Raw genomic sequence first — 19980 nt, forward strand, 5'->3', positions numbered from 1 at the left:
TCCCTCTGTCCCTCCATCTTGCAGTCCTATCAGGACCTGGTCCAGCGCCTGGAGCCAGTGATCATGGAGCTGGAGCGGCAGGAGAATGTGCTGGTCATCTGCCACCAGGCCGTCCTGCGCTGCCTGCTGGCCTACTTCCTGGATAAGAGTGCAGGTGCCGCATCCTCCAAAGCGTCCTGGGGGTGGGGGTGGGGGCTGGGAGCTGGTTGCCATCCTGAAAGGAGGAGGGGAAAATGACATCTGAGTTTGGGGTAGCAGCGGACCTGGTCTTGCCTTACCCGACCTGCGCAGGGTGCTGTTGTGCTTCTGAGGGCTAGGAAGGGCCCTGCCTCTGAGGGCCCTCAGGCCATCCCCTGGGAACCGTCATAGCAGGACGTGAGGCATATGGGCCAACAGCTTCAGTCACAGCCCCTGAAAGCTCTCGTCTACTCTCTCAGCGGCTTTGGGCCAGGTGGGAGGGGCCAGCTCGTCTCTGCAGCCCCCCTCTAATGAATAAATAGCCCAGAAAACTCTACCTGAAAAATTTAAGTCTGAGTCGGCCAGAGGTTCAGCTGAATCCTGTCACGCTTTTTTTTTTTTTTTTTTTTTAACTATAACTCCTTCTGTGAGAGTGGGTTTGGGGTGTGTTCTGATTTTGTTCTTTGGGCTAGGTGTTTTTTCTAGGGCTGTCTACCTTCCAGGAGGGCCTGTGTGAGGGGTGGGGCCGGGGAGATGCCGCTGAGGGTCCGACCTGGCCGAGCTCTCACTGGGGGCCTGGCAATGTCCATCCCCAAGTCTCATGTCTGATCGTGGGGCCCTTTCTCATCTTTTCAGAGGAAATGCCTTACCTGAGATGCCCCCTTCACACCGTCCTGAAGCTGACGCCAGTCGCTTACGGTGAGTGTGGTGACGCAGGCCGCGCCGCGTGAGCCCTGCCGCCCTGGGGTGGTGGCTCCTGGTGCCTGTGGGGCTGCAAGTGGCTTGTCCCCTTTAACCGTGAGCTGTTCTCTCCCCCGGCCAGGCTGCCGTGTAGAGTCCATCTACCTGAATGTGGAGTCCGTGAACACACACCGGGAGAGGTCAGAGGTGAGTGGAAGCTTCGGGCCTCCACCCTTTAGCACCCCTTCCTGTCCTCCATCCCGAGGACTGTCGGGGCGGGACCCATACGTGTGAGCTCTTGGGAAGCCCCTAGTATTGTGTTGCCTGTAAACGCTGAAGGAAGTCTCTGTTCTCACGGAGATAGTTTGTTGGAACCAGGAGGGCCTGGGTGACTTTCTCCCCTCCCTTTTCTCAGCATCTGTGCGATCCTGCCCGTCTTTCTGGTGGCTTTTTGCCGTCTTCTTTTTTCTCTCTCCATGCTTTCTTCCCCCATTTCACCTTGACCGAGAAGTGAGTAGCCACGAGGGAGACACATTCTGCTCTTTAACTGTAGCCACAGCACACATATGTTGCCTTTCCTTTGAGGCCGCTAAAACTGCTTTCAGTTTCCAGGGCCACTGGTTAAACCGGTCACCTCTTTGTGGGTAGGTGCAGAATTGCCAGGAAAGGATAATAGTGAAAAGGGAAGTGGGATTGGAGAAACTTGTGATTTTTTTTAAACATATTTTTTATTGAATTCAGATCAGAAGGGAGAGGGAGAGAGAGATAGAAACATCAATGATTCGAGAATCACTGATCAGCTGCCTCCTGCATGCCCGACACTGGGGACCGAGCCTGCAATCTGGGCATGTGCCCTGACCGGGAATCCAACCATGACCTGCTGGTTCATAGGTTGACACTCAACCACTTAGCCATGCTGGCCGGGTGGAGAAACCTATCATTTGGAAATTAGGGACAGGAGGGATGGTGGGTGGAAACTTTTCCAGGAGACAGCAGCGCCTGGTGGCATCCGATCGTCCTCTGGGAGGTCTGAGATTTGGTGTTCGGCCTGGCGGGCTCTCCCCAGGGCAGAGCCATTTTCTGCCCACGTGTATGTCATGGAAGAAAGTTGGAATTTACTTTGTACCAACTGTCGAAATGTGGTGCTTTGCCAGCATCGGTCCCACACTTTCCTGTACACCGAGTATGACATTCCCGTCTGTACAGGGGACTTTCCTGTTCCCTGGGAGCTTGACCAGAAGATTTTGGCATTAAAACCCTGGCTTCCACCGGCAGTTGCCTGGCTGGTTGACTGAAACGCAGGAGGGCAGCATCCCCTGGCTCTGTGACCCCCCTCTCTGTACATCTGTGGGTGGCGGATGCTGCATTTCCTCTGGCTCTGTGCGGAGCAGCCTCCCAGCCTGACCCCCCAGCATCAGGGTTCGGCTGCACGGGGCTCTGATGGTCCCTGAACACTGTGCAGAACCGGGGCAGGTCCTTGGTGGAGACAGACTCCAATTCGGCCTCCCGGGTGACGAGCTCTAGTGACAGGCCACGGGGATCGCTCCAATCGCATTGTCACTTGGTCGGAAGGCTAGTGATTGGCTCTGGCTGGCTGTTTCTGCCTCCCTCCGGTCTCGTGCCTCCTGCTGGCTTTGGAACCCGCCTTTCCTGTCCTGAGCCGGGTGTAGTGTGGACGCAGGAGCTGTTCCACGCCTGCTTTGCAGATCCCGGCTCTCGGTCAGTACGGGGGCGTCCAGCACCGACACCTCCCTCCTGCCCTCCTGTCCTGCCGTCCTGTCCCCTTCCCCGAGCTCACGCCCAGGCCTCTCTCCCCTCCACGTCTCTCCTGTGAGGCTGGCAGAAGGTCCTTCTCTCCCACCTCGTTGTCCGCTGTAACCGAATGACTGTGAGAAATGGTCCTACTGTTCTCCCCTCGCCTGCTTTGTGAACGTCGAGCTTATCTGGGTGGGTGTCTTAGAATGATCTGGAAAAGGGCCTCAGGTGGAGATCATCCTTTGTCGATTGGGAGATGCCAGACAGACACCCCGTGGTCCCAGGGTCGTTCACCTTGGTCCGTCTTGTCCTGTCAGTAAACTCCAGAAGCAGAGAAATGTGTTTTGATTGGGTTTGATTTTTTTTTTTATTTTTTTTTTTTGGCTTATTTACCTCCCCTCTCCGTGTAACTGTCGCCTTCTCTCTTTTGTCTTTGTCTCGCTTAGGACGCAAAGAAGGGACCTAACCCACTCATGAGACGCAATAGTGTCACCCCACTAGCCAGCCCCGAGCCCACCAAAAAGCCTCGCATCAACAGCTTTGAGGAGCATGTGGCCTCTGCCTCCGCTGCCCTGCCCAACTGCCTGCCCCCGGAGGTGCCCGCGCAGCTGCCTGGACAAGTGCGTGACCCCCCTTTCCCTTCCTGGCCGCCGTGTCTCCTGTCTGGATGGGGAGACGCCCCTGGGTGCCCCCGTAGCCTCAGACCCACGCCTGCATGTGGGTGGGGGAGGGGAAGAACACGCGATAGCACCTGAAGGTTATAACATCCTGGGGGTCCAGTCAGGTCCGTCCTGACCATGGCTGTGAGCGTGCATAGCTGCTTTCTGAGGAGGTTCCCTTCACGGGGCAGCGCCGGGGAAATGGTGGTGTCTGTGTCCTACTCACGTTGGTGGGTAGGTTTTGAAGGCAGAGGGGAAGGCAGCCCCCGGTTGGGAAGTCTCCATGCAGCTCTGGCCGTTGGCTTCCGCATGGCCTGAGGACGTCTTTTCTGTCCCAGGCCCATGGCTGAGAATTGCTCCTTCCTTTCTCGCCGGGGCTCCCCATTGTGGGAAAGCTGTAGTGGAAGGGGGCCCTCGGAGAGTGCCCTCAGCCGGAGCCCGCGTGGCCCCGTGGGAACCTGGGCAGCCCAACTCCCAGGGCTGGATGGTCTGGAAACAGCCCCTTTCTCACAGCAGTTACTTCGGCAGGTAGCGGAAAAACCAAAAGCAAAAAACCTACCAGACTTCGCTTTATTCCCTGGGAAGATTGAAGGCTGAAAGATCTTCGCTACTGGGCGAACAAATTAGGATTTGTTTTTAGAAAACCACTTTTTCCTTCAATGGCAGCGAAGAATCTGTGAGACATAAGAAATCTCTGGGCACAAATTTGGGTCCCACCCAGGGTCTTCCCCACCTCCACCCACCAGGCCTCTATCTCTTACAAATAAGTCACGGCTAACTTTGAATTGGATTTGTCTAAGAGTTTGGCACTAAGGCCTGTACTCTCCCTGCATTTTGCCTGAAGCTCATTTAAATCCTGTGGTGTCTGGATATGGGATGTGGGGACAAGTGCTGTGCAGCCTCGGGCCGGTCATTGAACTTCTTCAGGCCTCGGTTTTCTCATCTGTAGAATAGGGGAGTAGCGCCAACTGCCATAGCAGATCAAAGGAGGGAATAAGTGCTGAGCATCAAGCACAGTGTCTGCCCTTGGCACTAACTGTAGGATTTTATTGTCAGGTTACATCCCTCCCTGGCCTTCAATCTCCTTAGCTTTCCAAATGAGGGGGTAGGACTTGGAGATATCTAATCAATACTCCTTTTAGGTCTAAAATGAGAGGGTTTTTTGTTTTATGAAAACAACTGACGTTCTACGTGGCATGCCTATGACGTTGTTTTGGTGTAAACTGTGGGGTCATAGTTGGAAGTTTAGAGGCTCCTGTCACCGACACTTGTAGGGACTGGCCTGGGCTGGGTTCGGTGGTGGGTGTGTGGGGCTGCACTATCCCCGGTGACGGAGGATGCATAGCTGGGGCTCTCCCAACTTTGGCAGGACAGTCCTTCGGGGTTGCTGAGCTGAATCCTCAGGGAGTCTGGAAGCTGGGCCAGGCTGGGGGTCCCAGCAGAGGAGGAATCCTGATTTCACACGACCTGGGCCTTGTACCCTGTCCCTCTACTGACCTCTCTCTCAACCTTTTCTCTCTGCAGCCTTTGCTAGGGAAAGCCTGTTTGTAAGTATTTCTCTCTGTATGGTTTTGCCGCTAGCACCTCTTTCTCCTTGCTTGCCAGTTTGGCCTCCTGTCTGTTGAAATGTTGAGGTTAACGACAGTTTTTGTGAAATATGAAGGAGGCAAGATGGCCACTGGAGGAGGGAGAGGAGGGATTCATGAATTTTAGAGCACAAGACACAAAAGTAATTACGGCCCAGCTGTTTTCTTGTCACTGCCACAGCTGGCTCCTCACTCCCTCTTGGCGCCCTGGGTTGCTGTTAGTGCTAAATCTCATTTGTTTCCCTTGGCGTCAGATTTTGGTGGTGAGCTAAGTCTTCTGCCTGCTGCTATTATTTAAAATTCTGTGTCTCCCCGTAGGAGAGCCCTTTCATTCCTAGGGGAACATTTACCCAGAGCCTAATCTGCAAAACAGAGAAAGAGACTCTGCAGCCTCTCCCTCCTGTCCTAGCAGGGACTCCCACCCCCCCACCCCCGGACTCCAGGACCCCCACACTTTGGAGAGGTCTGATTGGAAACTATTGTTTTGGATCAGGTTGTCCTGTATGGGAACCTGCTCAGCCTTAATAGTCATGTTCAGGATTGGGGCAGCTTTCGAGTCAGACCCATTTGGTTTCCCCTTTCCCGCAGCCAGAGCTCTCTGCAGAAAGTTCTGGTTAATTGTTTCCAGTGCTCCGGTGGCCCCCAGATACAGAAGGAACCGAGGCCTTTATATTGCAGTTTCAGAACAGCCACCACGAAATACCACCCTCTCCAACCCCTCAGATCACACCTACCCGTGATCCCTTTTGCTGATTAGGGTACCTCCCCCAATTCATGCCGAAGCCAAAGGCCTTTGGGAGGTCAGCCTGATAAGCTTAAGAGCTCGGCTTGCTCTGGGAAAACAGGAGTTGTTTGGCGCTTAGATTAGGTGGCACCACCTGTAGTGCTTGCACATATCTCCTGTCTTTGATCCTTAAAATAACCCCAGGATGTCTGAGGGCAGTTACGATCCCTGTTTACCAGACGAGGGCCCAGGTCAGCCAGTGAGTGGCAGGACCAGGACTTGACCAGGCCTGCTGTCCTGAGGCCGGCTGCTTTCTCTGGGCTGGTTTCTGGGAACAGTCACGATACTGTTCCCCTGCCTGGGGCACCTGCCTGGAGCTGTTTGATCTTTTTAGCTCTTGCGGCCTCTCCCATGCAGCTGTTTCCCATGGCGGAGGTGTGTTTACTTAATGTGGGCGTGGCCATGAAATTCAGGCTTTAGGAGTCTCCCCGTGTATCTGTGCATTTCCTGTTTCTTTCGACTCATGGCCTGGAGCTGCCGGGAAAGAAATCCTTCTGCTGGAGGGGGCCATTTGGGCCCTTCCCCTACCTACTAAGCTTGAACGTGCCCATCTCTAAGGCTAACAGTACCTTTGGCTAGACTCCCTCCAGTGCAGCAAACAAGTGTTCCCTGGACCCTTCACATCTGCATTCACCCTGGGATTTCGGCGCTCAGCCCAGCCTGGGAGCACGAGCCCTTGTCTGGGGCTGCAGTTCCCAACGTGTATTGTTGGTCACACTGAGCCGGGTTTGATCTTGGCTCTACTACCTCTGTCTTTGGAACTCTGGGCAAGGTGGAGCCATTCTAGGACTCCAACCTCCTCGTCTGTGAATTGGAGATAGGAACATTGCGAGGTGTTTTGATAATGTAGCACTTAGAGAATCTCTGGCACGTAGCCAGTGCCCTGTGGCCGGTAGTTATTATGGTGGGAGAGATGGCGCCCCGTGCCTCGGTGGGGACGTCCAGCGCTCTGGCTTGCACTCCGCTCTGCATTTGGATGCCCCCTGTTCCCTCTGCACAGGCCAGTGGCATTTCTTCTCATGAGCAGCGGGAGCACCAAGAGACCGGGGAGTGGGGGAACCCTTGGGATCTAAAGGGTTGTGGCTGGAGGATGCCAGTGAGTGTGGTTTCCCAATAAAGCGAGCATCACGGCCCAGCCAATGTGGTGCCCTCCAGTCTAGTCCTGGGGGCTGTTCCCTGTGCTTGGGGCCAACCATTCACCATGCATCCTTAACTTTGAAATCTCAAATGCACACTAACAACAAAATGCTACTAAAGATGTTGTGTTTTGTTTTTTCTTTTCCAACATGTTTCTTCCTTTGCCCCCACTATGCTTGAAAGACGAACTGTCTGTCACATTTTCTCAAAGTTTTCTCCTTATTAACCTTGGAAAGGTAAATGGCTCGGTGCATGCCCCTCTCGGTCCCCTCCGCATCTCTCTGCGTCATGGCATCTCTGCCCGGCAGGGCGCCTCGGTCTGTGTGAAGACTGGCCATTGTGAAGTGTGTGACTCATACACCCCATGCCAGAGAACTCATGATTTTTTTAAGAGCAACCACCATTGTCCCGAGGTCCCTCTCTCGCTTCCTCCTTTCCCTCCATGTGTCCTGAGCCAGGGGACACCGTGAGTGAATGGTTTGACAGTGCCTGTGCCTGCGGCCCCCAGTGTCATTGTCTCATCACCGCCATTTGTGGGTGCTCGGAGTCAGGCTCGACGTGTGTGAGGGTGGGTTGGAGGCAGCTGGGCAGCACCTCGCTCGGATCCCACAAGTTGACTGGGTCCTCTCTGGTTTCGAGGCTACAGAGTCTTCCCCAACAGACACCCACTTCACAGAGCCTGTCCGATGTGCTGTAGTTGGAGGTCGGGTCGCCTGGGCTCCTGAGTCCAGCTGAGAGCAGGCTCAGATCTGGCCTCCAGTGCTCCCGGCCCGGGCTTCTCTTCTGCAGGCATTCCTGCACCAGGGCCCTCCGTTCTGCAGGGGAGGGGAGTGGGCCCAGGTGGTCCTTGCATATTTGTCTCTCTGGGTTCCACTCTGTACCCCTGCCCTATAAGACATTCTTGGTGTAAACACTCAGGATGGGAGAGGACACTTTTTAAAAAGTGTCTCCCTTTTGGGTGGGTAAATTAGGGAGGTTAAAGAGATCGCTGCTGTGCGGTGGCAGCCATCACCTGTCCCCAGCTGATAGAAAAACATTTTTAAAAAATATATTTTTGCCTTCACTGGTTTGGCTCAGTGGGTAGAGCGTCGGCATGCAGACTCAAGGGTCCCAGGTTCGATTCCAGTCAAGGGCATGTACCTTGGTTGCAGGCACATCCCCAGTGGGGGGTGTGCAGGAGGCAGCTGATTGATGATGTTTCTCTCTCATTGATGTTTCTAACTCTCTATCCCTCTCCCTTCCTCTCTGTAAAAAAATCAATAAAATATATTAAATAAATATATATATGTATATATATATATTTATTGATTTTTTACAGAGAGGAAGGGAGAGCAATAAAGAGTTAGAAACATTGATCAGCTGCCTCCCGCACACCCCCTACTGGGGATGTGCCCGCAACCAAGGTACATGCCCTTGACCGGAATCGAACCTGGGACCCTTGAGTCCGCAGGCCAACGTTCTATCCACTGAGCCAAACCGGTCAGGGCTAGAAAAACATTTTTAGGGGGTTTTGGTGCTGGTCAGCTTCTTACAGGTGAGGCTTCTAGATGGGATTACTTTTATGAGAACGGGAAGAGAGCTTTAGTGACAGTGCCCACGTCCAGCCTGCTCGCGGCACCTGTGCTCCAGCTGCCGAGCTCGTGTTCCTAGGATCTGGATCCCAGGGGCTGAGGTGTGTGGCCATGCTTGAGCCGGGTGGGGAGGAGAATCCTAATGCTGTTTAGAGGGCCTCCTGGAGTATCTTCTGCCTGGCGTGGCCAACAAGACTTCCCGGGGCAGGGGCAGCCCCGCGGCTCTCAAGGGCTGTGAGCTGAGGAGGGTGCTGGCCCCATTGCTCCCAGGACAGCTCTGACTTAGAGAACTGCCTGCTGTCCCTCCTCTCCTTCCTCTGCCACGAGGCCCTTCTCCCGTGCGACCCTGGCCTTAACCTCCACATATTCCCGGGGCCTCCCTGGGCAACTGCCACCAGTTTGGTTACTGATGCTCTCCGGGGTTGTGTTTTTGTCTGGGGGGAGGGAGGTTGAAGTCTCAGTTGCATGGCTTCAGTCTTTTGCTTTGGAAACCTAGTCGACAGTAATAACAATTCCTCTTCCCCACCCTTTTTCTCCTGAAAACAGAACATGAATGGCTCCCAGAGCAGCGTCGACTCCTCCCAGACACACTGAGGCAGACCTGTTGGTTCCATTCCATTTCCATTCCCGCAGCTTAGGTAGGGCTCTTCCCTCCACCCGAGGCCGACCATCCCAACGACTTCTCCCAGAAAGGGCTGGGCGACGTAGAAGAGGGGTCTGCTGGCCAAAGTGAACCTCTGCTCCCAGCAGCACCTTTCCTGTGTGTGCACAGAATCCATGCTTCTGCGGCCACCCCCATCCCATGCTCTCCCCACTGTCCAGGCTGTGGCCTCACGGACCCTCCACAAGACTTGGTGAGGACGATGAGCCGTGGAGGAGGTGAGAGAAGGCCCTGAGGAGGGGACGTTGGGCACCTTGTGCTGTTCTGTTTCGTGTCTGTGACCTTGGCCTGAAATGTTCCCAGCTGGGAAGATGACACTGATCTCAGAATCCTAAAATTAAAGGGGCCTAGGTCCCCGTTGCTGACGGTTCAGGGATGTAGAAAACGTTCATCAGTCTTGTTGGTGCATCTTTGCCTGGGATGTTGACCTGTGAAGAAGAGACGAGTTGCTGGGGTGGAGCCGGCCAGAGAGCCAGTCTGGAGGTACAGACAGAAGTCCCTGAGCTGGACTTGCTCATCAGCTAAGCAGTGACCCTCTCCGTGTCCACACACCGTCCCAGGTCTGTGCTTAGCCGCTGAAGATGTTGGACAGTCTGGCGGTATTGGCAAGAGGAGATGGCACCGGGGCCTCACCCTCCCCGGGAGCTGCATGGTCCCTCTGCCTCAGGCCTGGATCAGCGGCACCTGAGTGAGACATGGCTTCCCTGGGGCTGCTTTGCTTTCAGATTTTTTTCTGGCAGAACATGTGACCTGAAAATGACACCTTCCCTTCAGGAATTTAGATGTATGGGTTTTGTGCCCTTGGGGGCTAGAGCTCTGGAAGAATGTGGGGAGTCAGGCATTCCCATGAGATGGGGCGCACAGAGGAACCCCGGTAAATGGCTGGGAGCAAGAGCTCAGATCATTGCAAGACAGCCCCTGGGAGACCACAGGGAGAAGAACAAGGATCCAGCCTCCTGCCTTCAGGACGTTCATCACTTCCCATATTTCCCAGGTGGGGACAGTGGCCCAAGCCAGGCCTCGCTCTGGGCCGCTTCCTCCAAGAGGCTGTGTTCATGGCCTCCCGCAGGAGTCCACTCATCCCCGCACGTTTTCATGGAGCATCTGCTGTATGCCAAGCATGGTGTTGGGTTCCTCGGGAAATGTTCTCTCTTGCCTTAGTGGCACCTGTGACATTTGGGGGAGGGGGGGCATTTTGAGCAGGAATTGGGGAACATGTTATTCTAAATACCTGTAATTTCTATCTCCTTGTTGCCTCCAAGTACAGGGTGTCCTGAGGTCCAGAAGAAACGGTTTGGAGACAGCTTTGGTCCAAATGACCCTTTAAGGATCTTTCTAAAAGCTGGTGCCAAAGGTCATGTTCCTTTCCTGCCCTCTGCTTTTGAGCCTGACATCCTCACCCCGCTTAGCCTGTGAGCTAGCTGAGAGTAGGGGTGGGCAGGCTGAGACAGCGGGAGTGGGAAGTGGAGAGAACAGCTGTTTTTACTTGAGAGGAGCTTTTAGAGAGTGTACGTTTCTCTGATTGGGATTACTTGGGAAGTGGGACATGCTTCAGATACCATACAATAAAATTTGAGGTTTTCACACCAAATCACTCAACCCCTGTCCCTTACTTGGCAGTCTGCCTGAGAGGATCTGTATGTAACATTCTGTGCCACTGAAGATGGGTTGTTTTCCCTCTTTCTCACTATCTTGTGTCCAGTTGACACGAGTGTGTGCTTGTAGGGTGGTCGTATATTTAGGCAGAGGGGCCTGTGGTTCTGCTCTTGAGGAAGAATTCATTGTGTCCCACTTTCTGGAATTTTCTCTTCCTGGTTGTCAGAGCTAGCTCTGGGTTTTGACTCTTATAGCTGATTTGAGTGGGGCTGCATGAAGGTGCACACCCCTCGCCTCAGACAGCCTGAAGTAGGTACAGACATAAATGAGGCTTTGCCTCCCACAGAACATAGTTGTAAGGGCCTGGGTGGGACATAGGCATGAATATGGATGGGGAGGGAGCTTTGGAGGAGCAGAATGCTGCTGAGGTGACCGCTGAGGAGGCGTTGGATGGAGGGTGAATGGGAGCTGCAGGCATGGAGCATCTGCTACTTCATTGCCTCTCATCATCCCCTCTCCCCCCACAAAAAATATCTGGGACCAATTTTTTAACTTTGCATATTTGTTTTTGGGTAAGTGACCCTCTCCTTTTTCTGTCCTGAGACCATGGACAAAACTCTTCATTTGAGGGAAGAAGAAAAACTGTTTGAACCACACCAATGATGATTTCGTTTGTAATACTTGAAATTTATTTTTTTATTATTTTGATAGCAAATGTGCTATTTATTTATTTAATGTGTATAAGGGAGCTTGAAAATAGAAAACCTCTTACATTGGGTTTATTGTTTGTCGGTTGGTTTGGGGCCTTTTACATGCGACTTAAGACTTCTCTGCATTCTGTATATTTGTCTGAATTAATTACCTGGATGAAGCTGTGCCGGCTTTCACACAGGGGCTGCCTTTCAGAAATTTGTATATTTTGCAGTTGCCAGAACAATAAAATACCCAATTGAAATACACTGTAGTGTACTTCTGGTCTTTTTTGGGCGGAAGAAGAATCTTTTTCCTTTTTCTTTTAAAAAAAAAAAATAATATATATATATATTTTTATTTCAGAGGGGAAGGGAGAGGGAGAGAGATAGAAACATCAGTGCTGAGAGAAAATCATTGATCGGCTGCCTCTTCCATGCCCCACACTGGGGATTAAGCCCACAACCCAAGCATGTGCCCTTGACCACAATTGAACCCAGGATTCTTCAGTGCACTGGCCAACGCTCTATCCACTGAGCCAAACCAGCTAGGGCAAGAAGTTTCTACCCCTCAGTTCTTGACCTCCCTCTGCACTGCTTCCTTAAAACAGGACATGCAGATACTGATCGCCTAGTGCCAACTTTTGGGAAACAAGCTGTGTCAACTTTAAAATAACAGTAAGAGACTTGATTTCTTACAGCGGTTCAGGTTTATTGGAAAGAGCAGCTAGTACAGAGTTCCCATGTGCCCTCCCCTGTCCCTGTACAAAGTCTCCCCTATTATTAACGTATTTCGTTAACGTGGTGCACCTGTTACGGTTGATGAGCCAGTATCGATACATGGTTGTTTATTAGAATCCATAGTTTACACTAGGGTTCGCCCTGTGTTGTACAGTTCTATGGGTTTTGACAAATCCATACTGATATGTATCCACCATTACGGTATACAGTATGCCCATCGGTTTTTATTCTCTTCATTCCACCCGCTGCCTCCCCAGCCCTTTCAAACATCAGCAGTTCTTACACAACATTGGGGCTGGTCTGGGCCTGCATTCCTCACCCCAGGGGCTCCCCTCCTACAGGCCAGTGTCGCTGATCGCTGATCTGAGTCTCCAGTCAGATTGATTCTCATCTCACTTTGCCCTGGGCTCACGTTCCATTTTCCTCACCAACATGGTTAAGAATATCTTAAGTTGGAATTATTTAATAAATGGTACCACTATAAGAATTGGTCAACTATTTGGGAAGAAAAAGCTAATGAGATCATAGCATTGTACCCTCTACCTTGACCTATATGATTTTTTAAAAATTTTTATTGATTTGAAAGAGAGGAGTGAAACATCAATTTGTTGTTCCACTTATTTATGCATTCATTGGTTGCTTCTTGTTTGTGCCCTGACCGGGGATTAAACCCACAACCTTGGTGTACCAGGACAACGCTCTAACCAACTGAGCTACCTGGCCAGGGTTAGGCCTATATGTTTAAAAGAAAAATCAGACTATTAAAAAGGAGAAAAATATTGGTGAATGTCTAAATTTTTGATGGACAGTGATCAAGATTAAAAGCAATAAAAGAAACTACAGCCCTAGCCAGTTTGGTTCAGTGGGTAGGACGTCGGCCTGTGGATGGAAGGGTCCTGGGTTCGATTCTGGTCAAGGGCACATTTTTGGGTTGCTGGCTCAATCCCCAGTAGGGGATCATTGATGTTTCTATCCTCTCTCTTCCTCTCTGAAATCAATAAAACTTAAAAAAAAAAAAAAAAGAAAAGAAACTACAAAGGAAATACTGAGATTTCACAATGTAAATATTTTAAGTTCAAAGTCATCAAAAATCAAGCAAAAGGGAAAAAAAATACTAAGAAACATTTGCAACATTTTTGACACCACACCACCACCCATTATCCCAAAATATATATTGGAGACCCATCTGAATCGATAAGAAAAACACCGAGATTCTTCTAGATTCCTGGACAAAGGCTTTTATTTAATCCTTATCACAAACTTTTTCAATGTCTTAAAGAATAAAGATGAAACAGTGAAAGTTTGGTGGAGTTAAGTCCTAAAGATTGTTTTCTAAACTTCATTTTGAGCTCACATTTTTCAACACAACGTGAGTGGGTTCAGATCTAGTTTTTCTCGAAGTTTGAGCAGGTCTTCACAGTCAATGTGTTGATGGCCCAGGTAATCTATAAAGACACTGGTTTCAACTACAGGTTCTGACATACTCCTAAAATGATACTGAAAGAACCTCTGTAAAGACAACAGAAGCACCTCAAAGCATGGTACTTTGGCCACTTAGGACTAAAGAGGACCCTTTGCCCACTCTCTGAGAGAAGTCTATTTAATAGTGTGGGTATTGGTGGTAGAAGCCTCATCTCCTTTGACACCCACAGAGATCAGTAGCCACATTGGATTCCACGCATAGGATAAAATGATTAGGGGCAGGCTGGGTTGGTGGACTGTTAGAAAGAAACCTAGTGGTGGAGGAGTGTCTCCCATATGTAAAATCTAACCTAATAATAGACAAACATGCAAATTGACCGCACCTTCGCTACGCCCACAGCCAATCAGAGTGAACAAGATGGCGGTTAATTTGCATATGTGGGTGCTGAGCAGCCTGGGTCCCGAAAACATCCTCCGGACCCAGGCCGCTCAGAGCCTGTAGGCCCACGCTTAGGTCCTGAGTGGCAGGGGCCCAAAACACCCCCTGGCCACTGGGAGCCTTGGTGGGGCGGGAACATTCCCGTGTCACCATAGCGACTCGGGAATGTTCCCGCCCCCAAACACTTGCAGCAGTCTGGGGTCTGGGAAACATCCTTCAGACCCAAGCCTCTCAGATCCTGTAGGCCTGCGCTTAGGTCCTGAGCGGCCTGGGTCCCATAAACATCCTCTGTACCCAGGCCGATCAGAGCCTGTAGGCCTGCGCTTAGGTCCTGAGCGGCAGGGTACCAGAATGCCCCCTGGCCACTTGGAGCCTAAGGGTGCAGGCACCAAGGGGCTGGGTCCCACAAACATCCTCAGGACCCAGGCCAGTCTGAGCCTGTAGGCCCCTTGCTTAGGTCCTGAGTGGCAGGGGTCCCAGAACACCCCCTGGCCACCTTGAGACTATACGTGCAGGAGCCCAGGAGCTGTGGGTGGGGCGGGGCGGAAACATCCCCTGTCACCATAGTGCCCCCAGCCGCTTGGGAATGCTCCAGCACCAAGAGGCAGTTTGGGTCCACGCCCCCAGCCTGGCGCACATGATGGGGGGCTGGCTGCTGGCCTCTGGGGTGTGTGGAGACCCTTGGCGGCCACCGCTGCGTGTGGCCTAGGGGTCCCTGCATGCCCCCCAGCCTGGCACCCATGGTCAGGGCTCATACAGGAGGCAACCAATCAAAGTGTCCCTCTCACATTGATGTTTCTCTCTGTCTCTCCCTCTCTCTTCCACACTCTAAAAATCAATGGGAACATACCCTCAGGTGAGGATTAAAAAAAAAAAGCATATCCTATGAAAGACACATCTTGAAAATGCCTAAAGAAAGTTGTCATTTTTTCTTGGTGAAGGGACTGGAGCCCGTGTTGATGAAAACACCTTGGTGGCTGTGGTGACTGGTAGTGGCTGCAGCAGCGGGGTGATGGGGCTGGTGCCTTCCCCTGATCAGTCCAGTTGCCTCCCACAAAGGAGCGTGGGGAGCAGGCCTAAGCCATCAGTAGGACATCCCCTGAGGGCACCCAGTATGTGAGAGGGGGCAGGTTGGGCTGAGGGACCCCCAACCCCAGTGCACGAATTTCGTGCACCGGGCCCCTAGTATTTTATAACATTGCATTGTGCGTAAGTGCTCAATGCAAGCTGTCCACTTTTAGTTCTTTGAGGACTAAACTTAAGCTGCAGGCCTCAGAGGAACTCTGTCTCGGATATATAGGATTAACTGAACAAAAGCTGTCTCACTGGGATATGCTGACAAATACACTCGGTGAACAAAGGGACAGAAGAGGCACCCAAGGCCTGGGTGGGACCAGATTCTTTTCCATTAAGTCCTGGCTATGTGGTAGCATCCAGGGGCGGGGAGAGGGGAGGCGCCAGCCAGGTGTGATGAATCAATGAAACAACCCCAGGTCTTGGAGATGGACGGTTCACGCTTCACCTCTCTGTCCCACCACATTCCAAATGTGTGGACTTAAGTTACTTCATATTTTTTAACTTGTTCCCTATTCATAAAATGGGGAAATCCATACTGTATTTTTTATTACAAGATGCATCATCAATTTATTAGCTTTGTACAAAACAGGACAAACCACGTGCACATCAAATGCAAGACCAAATTCAATTTTAGATGTGTTGAATGTAGACAAAAATTCTCCTTATGAGTAAAGAAACACCACAATTATTTTTCAGGCTTTTTGTCAGGACTAAATCTTACAAAGGAAGAGCCCTTGACAGTTTCTGGCACAGAGTAAGCGCTGAAATGGTAGTTATTAATCTAATAATGTGTGCCACGTGCTTTAAGTGCCAAGTAGGTAATGTTATCCTTACTTTGCAGGTGTGGAGACTAGGAGAGCTCAGGGATCCTGCTGAGTCATAACTGGGGGAAAGCCCCATGTCTGTCGGACTGTCAATCACACAGCCTGAAAGCCACAGAGCTGGGCAAGGCCCTGCTGGATGGATCATCAACCGCAGGAATTGGACTGAGTCACATGCTAATTAGCAAAACCTTTTTGTGTTCCTGGGGCTACAGAGAGATCTCTGCAACCAAATGAATAAAAGGCTTCTTTACCAGATATCCAGTATCAAAGGTTCCGTGTTTTCCCCTTCCCATCTCTTCCAAATAGGGCCTAGAGACCAGCATCTTGGGAAACCTTATTCCTAGGTTACATGAAGACTTTCCCATGGGTACACTTGCATAGATAGTTTTAGAGGAATAGGTTTCCAGAGCCTCAGCTTCTACATTCACCCTTTCTAAAACAGTCTGGGAAGTTTGCTTATATGCACAATAAATAGTTTCTCTGCTTTGCAAACAGAAGGCAATGCTCTCAGCCACCCCAAAGTGCTTACTAAAGTGCATTGCCCCCAGTGTGGAAACACCTCTAGGTCACCCAACAAAGAGAAGCTCCTTTAATGATTAATCCAGGCACTATACCCCCAGGGATTTCTTTCCTCCACTATCTTTTTGTTAAAGGTTGGAATGTTTTGACTTTAGAACAACTGAAACAGTATAAGTTAGTGCAGCAGTTTCCCAACATTTTGATCTCAAAACTCTTTTGCACTCTTTTTCCTCCCCTAAGCCAAATAAGAACCTAAAAAAAAAAAAATAGTTTTTATTGAGGTATAATTAACACAACATTATATTGGTTTCTGATGCACAACGTGATGACTTGATATTTGTATATAAGAATTTTACACTTTTAAAAATTATTAAGGACTTTAAAGAGCCCTTACTTATGTGGGCTAGATTGTCCATATTTAGTGTGTTTGAAATGAAAACTGCAAAGCCCCTCACATTAGTTAATATATTTTATACACAATAACTACTTTTGTTGAAAATATTTAGTGAGAATAGCATTTATACTATCTAATAAAGAGGGAATATGCTAATTGACCCTCACGCTGTCGCAAAGATGGTGGCGCCCAGAGCCAATAAGGAGGGAATATGCTAATTGACTGCCATGCCCTCAAAGATGGCAGCACCCACAGCCACAAGATGGCGGCGCCCAATCCCCTGAGCCCCCGGGTGGTAGGCACATGGCAAGGCCAGGCGCCTGCCTCTGGAGTCCCCCCGTCCCCTCAGCCTCCCAGCCTCCCAGCCTCCCAGGGCTACCTGAGGCTCAGGTAACTAGGGCTGGCCGAGGCTTGCATTGCCAGCAGTGGCAGCAGCAGAGGTGTGATGGGGTGTTGCTTTCCCCTGATCACCAGGTCACCTCTGATCCCTGAGGGCTCCTGGACTGTGAGGGGGGCAGGCTGGGCTGAGGACCCCCCCTCCAGAGCATGAATTTTCACGCACCGGGCTTCTAGTATTTTTTATAAGTCTCTCTAGTGGCAGATTCTCTTATCTGATTCTGTATTCAACCTATTGTGATATTATTGCTTGGGTGAAAGTATATGAAAAAAATTCAGCCTCACACAGATATGTAGTTGAAAAGGGGAGAGTATGTTAATATCTTTTTCAGATAATTGTGAATATTTTTCTCTGATTCTATACCCAAACTGAACAAATTATAGTTTCTTAAAGAATAGTTGTGGTGTCAAATCTGAAGCTATATCAATGAACTTTTTGTACTTTGTTAGATTAAAATTCATTTTGTCAATCTTGCTCTTTGAGTTGATTTTTTAAAAAGTAACATTTTATTTTAATATATTTTTATTAAGAGGGAGAGAGAGATAGAATCATTGATCGGCTGCCCGATGCATGGCCCCTACTGGGGATCAAGCCTGCAACTCGGGCATGTGCCCTTGACTGGAATCAAACCCACGACCCTTCAGTCCACAGGCCGATGCTCTATCCACTGAGCCAAACCAGCTAGGGCTTGAATTAACTTTTTATTTTTTTAACAACATAGGTTATTTGGAAAGTATTAGCTCACTGGAGTTATTGTAACCAGATAATCAATGGGTCCGTGCTGCCTGTACAACTTGAGCCAATTAAGCAGAGACAAAGTTGAGTCATATATGAGCATTTATTCCAATACTGCCGGCAGTACGGGAGAGCAGCTGGTCATTCACAGAAATCTGCTCTGCATGCCCCCATAAGCCAGCTGCTTATACAGGGTGGGACAAGGATTACATGAGGAAGCAGGGATTACAGGCATGGGGAAGTAGACTATGTAGGCTGGGGTGGGACTCCATCATTTGGGCAACAAGGTGGTTAATCTTTCCATGATAATAAGCAGGTCTTAAATGAGAATGGATCACATTCCAAGGTTGACTCCCAGGCCCTGAGGGCATACAACTTCCAGCCAAGTTAGAATGTCTTCAATCAGAACAAGGCAATCATTGTTAATAGAGCATGATTAATATTTCATAACCATAGCTATTCCCCAATATTCTATTTTGCCCCAAACATTATGAAGATCTCCCAAATGTTGACACATTTCATAACACAATATTTAAAAATTACATTGACTAACATCCCTTTGATCTCATCAGAAAATTCTTGAAATATTGGAAAGCTATAAATTTTATAGTGACAACCACATGTTTTCTACAATTCTAATTTTTTAAAAAATGTGTTTTTATTAATTTTAGAGACAGAGGAAGAGAGAGAGAGAGAGAGAGAGAGAGAGAGAGAGAGAGAGAGAGAGAGAGAAACATTGATTGGCTGCCTCCTGCACTGTTGTGGCAGAATGCACAGAAGAACAATCAGCCCGCACTCTGAGGGAGGAAAGTTTAACCTTAATTTTGCAGATCTGCTAGTGCAGGGGAATTCCGGATCCAAAGCCTGAACTGAACTCGTGGGGAGGCTCTGACCTATATATCTCCTCCTGTGGCGAGCCCCTTCGGGTCCCCGCAGCTCCGCCCAAGTCAGCTGTGGCGGGGCCCTGGGGTTAGGCTCTGCAGCTCCGCCCACGTCAGTCAGAGTGGGGAAGTGAGACTGCAGCTTTAACCAGATACTGTCCCCACCACCAGGAATGATCACAGAAATATCACAGGAGACCCAGGTCATCCGACCAGTTCCCTTATATTGACCAGTGGCTAGAAATAGCAGAGCTTAAGCCGCTTTGGATCCAGTTTTGTGTATATAAGGAAAAAGGACAGGCCCCTCAGAAGGAGAATAAGCCTCCTATTCTGCAGGAACCCCCTGAGGAAGCCCTGCCAGTTCTACCACCTCCATATGTGCCACAAGTGGTACCCAGGGCCCCTTTGCCTAGCCAGGGAAGCTCCTTCCATCTCCCCGCAACTGGACTCTCCAGAGCCAGTTGGATGATGTTCGTGCTCAGCTGATCAGGGACCCAAAACACTCCCGGCTTTCCAGATGCCTGTCCGAGAAATGCGGGGTTCTCATATAATTGGAGAAAACATGACCCCCACAAGAGGGAGGATTGGTCTTTTACTACCAGCCTTTCACTACAACTGATCTCTTAAATTGGAAGCATCACATTACTGGTTATTCTGAAAAACCTCAAGCCATGGTTGACCTTCTGGAGTCAATTTTTCAGACCCATAAGCCCACCTGGGTTGACTGCAAGCAACTCCTTTTCACGCTTTTTAACACTGAGGAGGGCATGAGAATAATAACAGAAGCTTGGAAGTGGCTCCAGACCCAGGCCCCACCAGGGACATTAGACACAGACAGATGGGCCAGGGAGGCTCTCCCAGATGTGGAACCCAGATGGGACCCGAATTCGGAGGACGGGAGGGCCAGATTAGAGAGATATCGGCTGGCCTTCCTCCAGGGGCTCCGGGCTGGGGCCAAGAAGCCCACTAATATGGCCAAGACCTCTGAGGTTTTCCAGAGGCCTGATGAAAGTCCGGCAGCCTTTTATGAGAGATTCTGTGAAGAATATCGAGTTTACACTCCCTTTGACCCAGAGGCCTCAGAGAATCAAACTATGGTCAATGCAACCTTCGGTAGTCAGGCTCAGCCAGACATAAGGAGAAAGCTATAGAAGCTTGAAGGATTTGTGGGAAAGAATGCAACCGAGCTACTAGAAATAGCAAACAATGTTTTCATTAATCGGGGCAATGAGGCTAAAAAGGAGGCTGAGGAGAA

At 50.2% G+C, this 19980-nt stretch overlaps 1 protein-coding gene across 7 annotated transcripts in view; it reads left to right on the forward strand.

Moving 5' to 3' along the window:
• PFKFB3 (6-phosphofructo-2-kinase/fructose-2,6-biphosphatase 3) overlaps positions 1 to 9400 on the forward strand; it is an 88927-nt gene extending 79527 nt beyond the window's left edge. For all 7 annotated transcript variants that reach the window (XM_054726281.1, XM_054726286.1, XM_054726291.1 and 4 more), the window contains 5 exons: positions 25 to 154; positions 814 to 876; positions 1001 to 1065; positions 3060 to 3233; positions 8897 to 9400. In XM_054726281.1, coding sequence (XP_054582256.1) covers positions 25 to 154; positions 814 to 876; positions 1001 to 1065; positions 3060 to 3233; positions 8897 to 8944 — 480 coding nt within the window. In that variant the 3' untranslated portion in view covers positions 8945 to 9400. The remainder of the gene's footprint in view (positions 1 to 24; positions 155 to 813; positions 877 to 1000; positions 1066 to 3059; positions 3234 to 8896) is intronic.
• The last annotated feature ends 10580 nt before the right edge of the window (positions 9401 to 19980 follow it).

The sequence above is a fragment of the Eptesicus fuscus genome, chromosome 2 (genome assembly GCF_027574615.1).
Source record: "Eptesicus fuscus isolate TK198812 chromosome 2, DD_ASM_mEF_20220401, whole genome shotgun sequence".
Lineage (NCBI taxonomy): Eukaryota > Metazoa > Chordata > Mammalia > Chiroptera > Vespertilionidae > Eptesicus > Eptesicus fuscus.